Source organism: Triturus cristatus, chromosome 1_1, assembly GCF_964204655.1.
Source record: "Triturus cristatus chromosome 1_1, aTriCri1.1, whole genome shotgun sequence".
NCBI classification, from domain to species: Eukaryota; Metazoa; Chordata; class Amphibia; order Caudata; family Salamandridae; genus Triturus; species Triturus cristatus.
Window position 1 is genome coordinate 441206066 of NC_140579.1, and position 12210 is coordinate 441218275.

Consider the following 12210-nt stretch of genomic DNA (forward strand, 5'->3'; position numbering starts at 1 on the left):
TAGAAACACATACTTATTCATACAGGAACTCTTTCAATCTCTCACTCTCACATATACTCACATATATACACCAATAGTCACATATACTAGTTTAAAACAGATGTAGTTACTCATAAAGACACTATTGAGACAGTCATTCACTCACTAACACACCCATACACACACTCATCCACCCATACAGTCCTGCACACATGCTGTGTTCAACACATACAAACAGTGAGTCACTCATTCACCTATGCACTACGTAATACCCCCCACCGAACCATGCAGACACTCAGACTGATGCTCAAAAAACCAACTAATAACCTATATAGACACCCATGTAGCTACTCACCAACCCATGCAGCCACTTATACACAAAGTGAGAGACTGATACAGATATTTACATATTTAAACATTACTCACTAAGCCATGTATTCACTATGATACACTTAATCAGTCAGTTACACAATCAATTTTTCAAAAACAAATCATCCATTTAGACACTTATATACCCATTTATTCTTCCATCGACCTTGAGATATACATATATAAAACATATTTAATTTTCAGAAAAACACACATTCACTGGATGATGTCATCAGTGATGTCATTTGAGATGTCATCAGTGATGTCATGAGTGATGTCACTGACCATGTCATGAGTGATGTAATATGTGACGTCATCAGCAGTGCATTGCGGGCGCGCGAGTTATAGTTAGCTGAACTAACTATAACGGGGGAATTTCAATGGTTTTGTACAAGTGAAAAGTCCAGCTAACTATAACACCCCTGAAACCTATGGTTTTTCAGTGAATTTCTGAGGTTTTTTAAATGCTAATTCCTAACTATAACGTGCCTGAAACCTATGGTTTTTTCTGTGACTATATATATACACATATATAAAGATACATATTCTTTCTATACATTGGTGTGGATCTCCCTGAGACGTCTGCATCATTTATTGACTATTGTGTGTTTGCAGATGTCTAACACTCCTCTCTGATAAGCATAAGGGTGCTCAAACACACTAGCCCCTAGAAGAGCACCTAGAGAATGCTAGAGCAAGCCCCTGTCCACTCAAAGGAATACCTGGACTCTTTGCAAAGTATATATCTTTATGATATAGTATATAAGGAGCCAGCTTCCTAGAGGAAGGCGCTAGGTGACCCCGAATGCTGGGCCAAGACTGAGGCCACAGCCTGCTAAGTCCAGTTTTGCTGAGAGCAGCAGGGGCATGGCCCCGGACCCTGACACCTTAGGTCTGTTTTGCAAACTAAGTGGCTTATTATGATGGCAGAAGTACCGCCACCGTGGGGCCGGCGGAGGCGGTCCTTCCGCCATCAATAAGCATTTTACCCACCACCCAATTTGGATGGCGGTGGGTACCACGGCAGACGCAAAGCCTGTCCGCCGCTTCACCGCCAAAGGCAATTGTCCCGATTGCCTGGCGGACGGTGCAGGGCTCCTAAAATGGTGGTGGTGCCTAGAAGGCACCGTCCACCAAATTAGGATGGGGGTAGAAAAAGGCCTTTCCATGGAGGTGATGCCGAGATGGAAAGGCTGGCTAGGATTGGGTTTGGAGGCCCGTTGTGGACCCCCTTGTTTGCAGGGGGGTCACAATGAGTACCGTAGGCACCGCATGGTGCCTGGCACGCAGTGCAGGGAAATGCGTGCATGCCAATATGACATAGCGAACGGTGCTGCATACAGCAACACCGTCCGCAATGTTAAGACCCCGGAATGAACCCGCCAGAATGGCGGGCGCATCCTAATGTGTGTGGTGGGACTGCCGCACATCTGGCAGGCGGTCCCAGCACCGCAACGATGTCCGCACACCATTGTAATGAGCCCCTAAGATTGGATTGGCAGTGAGGCCTGGTCTGAGTGTGTCCCCACAGTGAGAGTCACCCCACAGTGAGAGTCACCCCAGGGACTCTTCTGCGGACAGCGAGAGCAGTGCTGCCACAACGCTATGAGCATTTCAAGCAACCACTGTTTATGCTCCACGAGCGGGGATGTACAGCTTATGTATTACAGCCCCCAGCCTTGCTGGAATCAAAGCGGAGCCAAGCGTCAACGTCAATCACCCTTCTCTTGATACCAGGTTGGCCCACTTCCCTCCTTCCTAGCACTATGCGCAGGCCTAGTGATTTCTGTGCCCTGCTGCCACAGCGCCCCTAAAGCCCAGTCATGGTGTTCCACGCCAGCGGTGCACCCCTCTTCCTACTTCCAGGGGCTGGTATGTGGAGGTTCCCATTCGGAACCATTGATTCACCAGGGCATCAACTTCTTACCTCGAAATGGATGACTTGACTGTTGTCGATTCCAAGCCTAATTCGAAGTCCATGCACCAACTCCCATTCTGTGAGGCTGCCTCTAGGGTGACTCTGCCCAACGCTTCGGAGGAAGAAGACATGGTGCAGGCACCATCATCTTTGTAATATATGGCTATAGACAACCTGCTTAATGAGCACTCTGATATCAAACTATACATGGGTTCTACTTTTTCATAAGTGTTAATTTCAATGCTAGGCTTCCAAGCAGATTTATGGACCTTTACTCTTTTGTCTTGGATGAGGCAGCCAGTGGCTGGGAGTCCAACCGCACCCGTCTTTCACAATACGGATACATCAGAATTGTTCAAAGGGACTCCCGGAGAGCGAGTCATTCGGAAAGCTCTCTGGATTGGAGTCGTCCGAAGGGCTTTCCTGACGAGGTCGGTATTGGGCACTTAGACGGGATTGGATGGGTGTTGTGATACATGCAAGTAAGATACTGACTCCCCCCACCCGACTACCCCTATGGTACAGAGGGCGTCCATCCCGCTTTGTAAATCACTGGTGCTCCACACATTTTGGACATGGGTAGGGCGAATGGGTAGGTATGTGTTATGCAAAATCCGAAGACGCAATAAGGTCTTGAACATACGTTCCTTATATGCTTTAGGAGGTGACAAGGCGGATTTCCTTCTCACATTGAACAATCTCCGGCTTTCTTTTGCAATGGCTATTTGCAATGGCGAGGATGCACATGGGTTGGGGTCCAGGGGGGTTAGTAACCTTGACGTTTGACAACTCTGGAAATCGTGCGGACCAACACCTTCTGGTCAGATTACTGCTATCTGACAATATACCTGTTATGCCATGACAGATCACTGGTAATTGACACATCCGAGCGTTAGGGATTTCACTTTCAGCTCATGCATCCATGGCACACGTTCCCATATCGACTAGTTGCTGCTCTCTCTCAGACTGGTTGGTAATCTAGAGTTTAAGGAAAAAATATCGATCCCCATCCAAAAATATCATGACAAACATCTTTACCAAAAATATCGTCATGCTATAATTTCAAAATTATTAATGAATAAATTATCAGTCACTAACAACATTGAATACAATTTTTTTTAATATAAAAATCTCAATATTAAGCATTAAATAAGTCAAATGACAACACTAATGTAATAATAAAAGTTATATAATGCTTTTTTTAAAAAAAGCTAACAATTATTTTCAGAAAGTCAAACATATAAATGAATATATTTATTAGTTTAGAAATATCTAATTTAAAATATTCTGAAACTAATTTTAGTTACTATTATAATGGTATAGTTTGCTTAAATCATATAAACTATATATATATATATATATATATATATATATATATATATATATATATATATACACAATAACCAAAAACATTTTTTTTTAAAACAATTAAATTAGTAATATATATTACACTAAATACAAAATTACACTTTAGTAAACATGTATTACATATTAAATATAATAATTTCAGATTTAATTCTAATTAATCATAAATAAATAATATAATTGTAAACAATGTAAAGTAGACTATAATATGTTTCAATTGAAACATATGCTATTCCCACTGCAATGTATAAAATAGTAGGCAAAATGTTATACTCATGATGGGTTAAATATACTATACCCACTCCAGTCAATGCAACATTAGTGAAAGTGTTGGATTGCGTAGTGGTAAAATTAAGTATTCCCATTCCAGTCAGCGCACCAGTATGGAAATTGTTAGAAGGTGTACGGGTAAAATTTACTATTCAAACTCCATTTAGCACAACAATAGGGAAGGAGTTGTATTGCAGAGTTGTAAAATGTATTAATTCCCACACCAGTAAGTGGAAAATTAAAAACAGAGTAATTAACTTAAACAAAATAAAATAGTTTCAAAATAATACTTTATAATCTAAAAAATGTATTTTCTAAATACAAAAAAAATCTAAATAAATATAAATATAAACAAAAATATTTATTGCAATTAATAATACATAAACATAATTATAAATATTACTATAATTGGAATATAAAACTATACATTTAAAATTTTTTTTACCTATAAATGCAATGCGGCCAATTATGATATCAGTGGGACTGACACCGATGTACCATAGGTGTCAGTCCTATAAAGATCTCTAACCGCAGTCAGACCGCTGCTTTAGGATGCCGGTCCGACTGCATTGGCCCAGGGAGCGACCAACATCTTCAGAGGAGCTCATTCACCACATTGGAGGGATATTTTAAAGAATGCCTCTTTGTATTGGGGCTTATGCTGTGGCCTTTTCTGGGCCACAGCACAAGCCTCAATACATATAGGCATGTTTGGTCGGATCCTAATTTGGCGGGCCGGACCACTGACCACCTGCCGGTTGGTCCCGTTCTTGCAATGATGGTGGTTGGACGCTTTTCCGACTGACATCATAATCGAAACCATTATTATTGACATTCAAAAGGCACAACACAATTAAAATGCACAATAACAAATTATATATTGATATAAAATTAAATAACTATTGTTAATGTTATTATTAATTAAATAAATGAATACCCTATATCTATACAAAGTACACAACACACATTTAAAATAAAGCATTCAAATGATATTATGTACATGTTATTTAAATACAAATATATGACATTATCAATTAAAATTAACTATTAACACAATATTTATAATTTAATCTACCCACCCTTTAAAGGTACAATACAAAACCAGCCCAAACCTAATAAATAAATTAAGAAAACATTCTTTGCATTTTTTCATAATTGTCTGTTAAACAATTATTGTTAATTGTTAACTATATACAATGTATTATATTGCAATAACTTCACTTCCTTTTTTACTACAAATGCCACATCTCTCAACTAATTTGTAAAATAAACATGTCAAGTACATATTCTGCATATTTATTTATCATTTAATTAATTAGTGTAAATTAACTTTATATTTAATTATTAAAATTAAATTCCTTCAAACAGTTTACACATACAAAAATAATATACACCACAAATAAAATTTTGTATTAGACAATATACGAAATTAATTGTCAAATTAATATTACTAATCAACAAACAATTATTTATTTATTAGAAATAATTTACTACACACCATACACCACTACATAACACAAAACCTGCACCTGAAACGCAATTTAAAAAAATGTATTATACAATTAACATAAATATTTCTCAGTTAAAGTATTTAAATAAACTTCAAACTATTTATTAGTTATAATTAATTAACTTCCTTCCCTATACCCCTGCAAAACAAACACGCTGCTACTTAAACTTAAATATTTTTTTAATTAATTATACAATTAACAATTAATTTTGAATTTTAGAAAAAATATTCAATTTACTTTATTTGATTAATTATAATTTATTTACTTCCCACCCTAAACTCCTATGAATCACACAACCTGCTATAGTACTTAAAGATAAAAATTTCATTCCAAAAATACTAACATTTAAAAAAAAATATTAAGCAACATTACCAAAACAAAATTTTTATAAAAAGAAAAAAAACATACTAAAATACCTAAAAAGAATACAAATACGATATTCTTAAGAATAATATTTATGTAAACTATATTTATGATTTTGATATTACTAACAACTATATTACCTTAAAATCTATACTCTTGACTGGGGCATTCGTGAACACAATATTTCGGTTTGACAATATTAAATATGGCGGTATTTTACTTAACATATTTTGTCTGATAATCGTGATCTACTGGCTGCCTTGGTTATAATGAAATATACATCTGACCACGCCCGTGTGTCGCTTCACCTTGACCTCTGTCTCTTGCAAACCCACCAGGCGCATGAACACAACATGGTACAAAGTCCCTGAGGACAACCATCGGTTGTGCAACTAACTGAGATGCAATTTGATATGAGAATGCTGTATCCATTTCCTCAGCACAGGTTCTCTGGGCAGCCAGAAAGGCCTCCCTGAGAGGAGATTTGATGTGCGACTCAGCAGCCGTCAAGCGCTGTTGTGAGGCACAGCGCAAGCAGGTGATGGAAACCACCCTTTGCCTGACTCCGGCATAAAACGCTTCACCAACCCTCCCCGTTCATATAGAACTGCTCTCCACCAAGATCGATAATAACCCTCATTACACTGCAGAAGCAGAGACAATGGTTTTTACTTGCGGCAACGGCATTAAGATAGGGAAAAAGGCTGGATGGTGTTTTGCTGCGCAGTTGCGTCAGACGCAGTCACACGCAACAATACAGACCATCAGATTTGCATGTGTTGTACCCATTACTGGCTTGCACAATATATTGCAGGAATATGCCAATTTTTACAAGGCCCATGACTCCTTAACCAGGCCGGAACATTCTTCCACGGAACAGGTGCTTCTAGCCGGCGTTACCCTACATGTCGTGTCACAAGATCAGGCACGGTCACTAGGGGCTCATTATGATGGCGTGCATACATCATTCTGCTGCCATCATAACGGTGATGGGACCGCCCGCCAGATGTGTGGCGGTCCCACCCGCCAAATTAGGATGCGCCGGCCGCACTGGCGGGCGCATCTTGGCCTTTTCACATAGTGGACGGTGCTGCTGGCTGCAGCAGTGTATGCAATGTGAATATGCTACGATGTGCATTTCCATGCACAAGGTGGCAGGCACCACGCAGTGACTGCCACCTTGTGCATGGCAATGTACCCCCCAGTGCACCCCCTCCACAGAGGAAGCCCGCAACTGTCCCCCCAAAGCCAGTCTCCGCCTGTCTTTTTGCAGCTCGATATCTGCCGCAAAAAAACAGACGGAAGAGCTCATCCTAATCACTACGGCAGTGCCTGCACGGCACCGCCGCAATGATGCCCTGGTTCCCGATTCCGCAAGGCGGGCGGAAAAGGACCGCCTTGCGGGACCATGGAGGACGGACTTTCCGTCCGCCGCGGAACCAATGTGATTCCCACCGCCATCCTAATTTGGCAGTGGGTGAATCAAATTATGATGGAGGGATGATCGCCACCGCGTGCCCGGCGGTGGCGATCCTCCCACCATCATAATGAGCCCCTTGGTGTTGGCATTAGCACAAAGAAATTGCACAGGCCATTGACACTTGTGTAAGAGTGGCAGACCTCCTCTTATCCTAATATAAACTTTGATACACACATTGAAAAATACAAACTAAAGTTTTGAAAACTATAGAGATACCAATACCAGTTAGAACAACCTGTTCAGTAATTCTAAAATCTACATACGCATCCACTCATTCATCAACACTTCTATATAGTCACTCATACATGTACTCAGTCATCATATGTACTCATACACCTATACATCCTGTTACACACCTACACTCATCCATAGAGTTACTCACAAACATACTCACACATGCAAATAAACATCCATTTACTTGCATATACAGCTATACACACACCACTACACTTACTTCTACAGAAACGTACACATACTTACTCTCAAACAATCACTTATAGAAACACATACTTATTTATACAGGAACTCTTCCAATCTCTCACTCTCATATATCCTCACTTATATACATCAATACTCACATATACTAGTTTAAAACATATGGACTTACTCATAAAGACACTATTGAGACAGTCATTCACTCTCTTACTCACCCATACACACACTCATCCACCCATACTGTCCTGCTCACATACTGTCTTTAAAACACATACAAACAGTGAGTCACTCATTCATGCATCTATACGCTAAGTAACATCCCCCACTGAACCATACAGACACTCATACTGATACTCTAAAAACGATCTAATAACCCATATACACACTCATGTACCTACTCACCAACCCATGCAGCCACTTATACGCAAAGTGAGACACTGATACAGATATTTAAATATTTAAACATTACTCACTAATACTTGTATTCACTAAGATACTGTTAATAAGTCAGTTATACAATTAATTTTACAAAAAAAACCATCCATTTAGATACTTATTTACCCATTTATTCTTCCATTAACCTTTAGATATACATATATAAAAAATATTTATTGTTCAGAAAGACACATTCACTGGATGATGCCATCAGTGATGTCATGAGTGATGTCATTTGAGATGCCATCAGTGATGTCATGAGTGATGTCACTGACCAGGTCATGAGTGATGTAATATGTGACATCATCAGCAGTGGATTGCGGTCGCGTGAGTTATAGTTAGCTGAACTAACTATAACGGGGGAATTTCAATGGTTTTGTACGAGTGAAATGTCCAGCTAACTATAACATGTGTGAAACCTATAGTTTTTTCAGTGAATACACACACACACACACACACACACACACACACACACACACACACACACACACACACACACACACACACACACACACACACACACACACACACACACACACACACACACACACACACACACACACACACACACACACACACACACACACACACACGGTTGTTAGCACAAGAATCTGGGTTTAGCTCATAGCTTTACACAAGTGGGCCAGGGTACACAACTGAACACTATCAGGGGTCATTCTTGTCCCAACACTTGTGTCTTTTGGCTGCTGACTAATGCATCCACTTGAGGATATGCCACAGGACCTTTCATCCTTACAAGATCATTAAACTGAGTACCACTGAGTTGGGAAACAAACATCCATCAAACAGTGCTAGGATGTCTCTTTAGGTGAAGGTGTTCATTACAGATACACATTATGATAACGTTTTTGCTATTCCATCTTTTCATTATTAAATAAAGAAATGATGTATTCTTATGATTCCTAAAACCTTTCAATTTTTCTTTAGTTGGAGTTTTCACACCAGAGGTGTTTTGGTACGAAGTGTTATTTTTTATGAACATTGTCAAAAAGATTTTTGTGAAATGTGCCATTACTTACAAAATCAGAGTTTATTTATTTTGGTTTAAACTACTCAATATTCTCCAAAACTTTGTGTGTCACTGGAGACAAGAAAAGTAAAGAAGTATTTGTTTGCAACCCGCCTGAGTACAGTCTGCTATGTGGGTGACCACATGTGGGTGTACTTCAGCCTAGCATGGCTTTTCTCCTGAACTCTAGTGCTGGGGAAGTGAGAAACTTGGGTGGTAATTTGGCCTTGCTTTGAAAGGGCAAAAAGCCTCTTGGCTGTTAGGAATGACAACGGTGGTCAGGTGGAATTTTGTGATTTGCCATTAAGGTAGCAGTCGTGTACCGCTGCTTCATCTTATCACCCGAAGCACCAAATATGTGGTTCCCATCAAACAGCGCATCAGGCCCCAGTCCATGGCACCTGAACTAGGGCGTCTAAGACATGGAGTCTGCTATTCGTGGTCTATGAACTCCATGGGTATCAGGGGCACCGAACAGTCACTCTGACAATATTAGGCGGAACATTTACTTTCATAGAAGCCTTTTGACCACAGAAAGGTAGTGGAATGACATTAAAGACAGTGCTGTAAACTGCAGGATGCCATGATCGCCCTGGCCTTGGTAAACGACAGGAAAAGGCCACCAGGCTCTTAGATCTTCAGCCTCCATGTCCATGTGAGGGGACAAGCCTTCACCTTTAGGGAGGCGGACATCCACAAAACAGACTCAGTTGGGAAGGCTCCCACAGACAGCGTCTTCTTTTGAAGCTTTGGATATATTGCGCAAACTATGAACTCGCAGACTCAGAAGATTGATTCTTCTGAGGATCCTGTACCTGCTTGAGGACTTGGGAACCCATAAGAGGCAAGCCTTTTTGTGAGGAAACTTAGGCAGCCCCAAGTCATAGATTATCTTACTCTACAGCCAAGGAATCTGGGTAGGGTAAGGTCTTAATGGATGGCACTCTAAGTATGTTTATTATGATGGAGAAGAAAATATCCTCTCTTTGAGTGCACATCATTGGGTTAGTTGATACTGGCATGGATAATGTCTGCGTCAGTATTTGAGTCGGTTACCCTCTATTTCTTATGCTGAGTTGACGTGAAAGCTGGGTCAGCTCAAATGTCAAAAAACTCAATCCAAAAGAAGCAAAGACCAATGTTGGGCTGGTGCATGGCAGGCTGCAGGCATAGTGGATCTGGCATTGTGACCAATGGTGCCTTGGAGAATATGTACAACAACAGCTAGCACTGGGGTGACAGCCACCACAGCCTCGGGCACTGGATAGCAGGTACCAAGATACAAGAAAGCTGCATTGGAAGCATCTCGAGCGAGCCCATGCCTGCAGGAACAGGTGCCAGGTTTCAGCTTAGTGCTCGAGCTGTCCAAAAAGAATCCAGCACCAGGAGGTGCTTTGAGGTTCAGCGGAGGCATGCATTTCTGCTTCGCTACATTCTCTGGACTGGTGCTGAAAAGATCTGACTAACTGAAGAGGTCCTCCATGCAGGGAAGCATTTGAGTATGCGTTCGAGACAGAGAGGTAGCAGATTTAGTCGGAGCTTCGCTGCTTTATATAGTAGTTTTGTTCCAAGTTAAATCAAATACATGAAGTCAATTGAAGGTGGACTGGGAGAGATACTGTGACGTTTCTCCAGTAGATGTGTTTTTCTTATAGGAGAATGCAAAAATATATATATGCGCCTCAGGCCATCACGCAAAGTGTAAGTGCTGTGTGATTAGCCCTTGATGGTTTGGTTGGACAAAGCTGTACTTAGCACACACTACTTCCTAAAGTGTCAGATGTTCCAGGACACTACAACACATGATGCTTGTGTCCCATCCTGGCTATGTTAGTCTTTGTTATTTCACCCATCGTAGGTGCTTGCTGGTGGCCAGGAGCTTTCCTATTAAAATAATCACATGAAGATTCAATGGAAAGTCAGATCAGCCCCTACCACGATGGGGCATGGGTTGAAATAGGAAACTTCTAAACAAGCCTCTGCCCTCTAAAACTAGGTTCTCTCTTTCAAGATTCTTCTGTAATGAGTTTGCTGTAGGGTACTAAAAAGGAACATTTATCTCATCTGTGGTCCTATTAGAAAGCATGTGTCAAGTCTACCAACATCCACCGTCTATACCACAGAGAGAGGAAGGGGGATTGTCCAGTCCCTGTCCAAAGCTTCCCTCTCAGGATGGACGGTGATCTCTTCTCTAAATGACAACAGGATCATGCGGTCAACAATAGCATCTCTAGTCCTGTTCATCCTCAGATGGTGCCTCCTCTTCCTCATTGATGATAGCTGTGCTCAGTGTCTTCAGATTGTTCAACATGGCGGACAGGGATTCTGGAGGTGAAAACAGAGCAGGTGGTGAGTCTTCAAAGTCCTTAGACCAACAGAGAAGCCCCATTTCAATTGTATCTTGGCATCTACACATCTTACAACAAACCCTTCTACCACCACAATCACAACAGTGCATCTCGTCTCCGTTTGGCATGCGGCAACCAGCAGGTTGTTTTATTAACTGTATGGAAGAACACCAGTTTTAAAAGAAATTAGGGTGCTCTGCAAGACAATGGAGCAAATTTGACTGTTTGAGCTTTGCCTTTTCATTATAAATAACTAACGTGCACAAAGCTAGGATCACTGTTCCAAGAAGACCCTACTAATTGCCTCCTGCACCAGAATCAGTGACCTATCTTACCCCGTGATTCAGATATTAGACAAAATGGGACACCAATGGTGTTAGACCTGGCACCTTGGCGTGAGTTTCCCTTCACTTTTTGCTGATGTGCCTCATGTGTTTTGTTGGTGTTGGCTGCTCAGAGCACTGTGCCACTGCCAATCAGTGCCACAGTGCAAGTGCTCCCTTTTGTAAAATGTATACATTGATTAGTGTCCATGTTTGGCTTATTTGGTTTACTATCAGCCCCTAGTAAAGTGCACCAGGAGTGCCAGGGCTTGTAAATACAAATGCTGCTGGTGGGCTTGCAGCACTGGTTGTGCCACCCACAGAAGCGGCCTAGTAAATTGTGTGTAAGGTCTGCCACTGCAGAACCTGCGTGCAGTCTGGTAC

At 41.0% G+C, this 12210-nt stretch overlaps 1 protein-coding gene across 1 annotated transcript in view; it reads right to left on the reverse strand.

The window, feature by feature from the left end:
- Positions 1–8935: 8935 nt before the first annotated feature.
- The window catches only part of LOC146870405 (coiled-coil alpha-helical rod protein 1-like), a 281563-nt gene continuing 278288 nt past the window's right edge, over positions 8936–12210 (reverse strand). The window contains 1 exon segment of the mRNA XM_085640888.1: positions 8936–11480. Within this exon segment, the coding sequence (XP_085497014.1) occupies positions 11386–11480 (95 nt within the window). The 3' untranslated portion in view covers positions 8936–11385.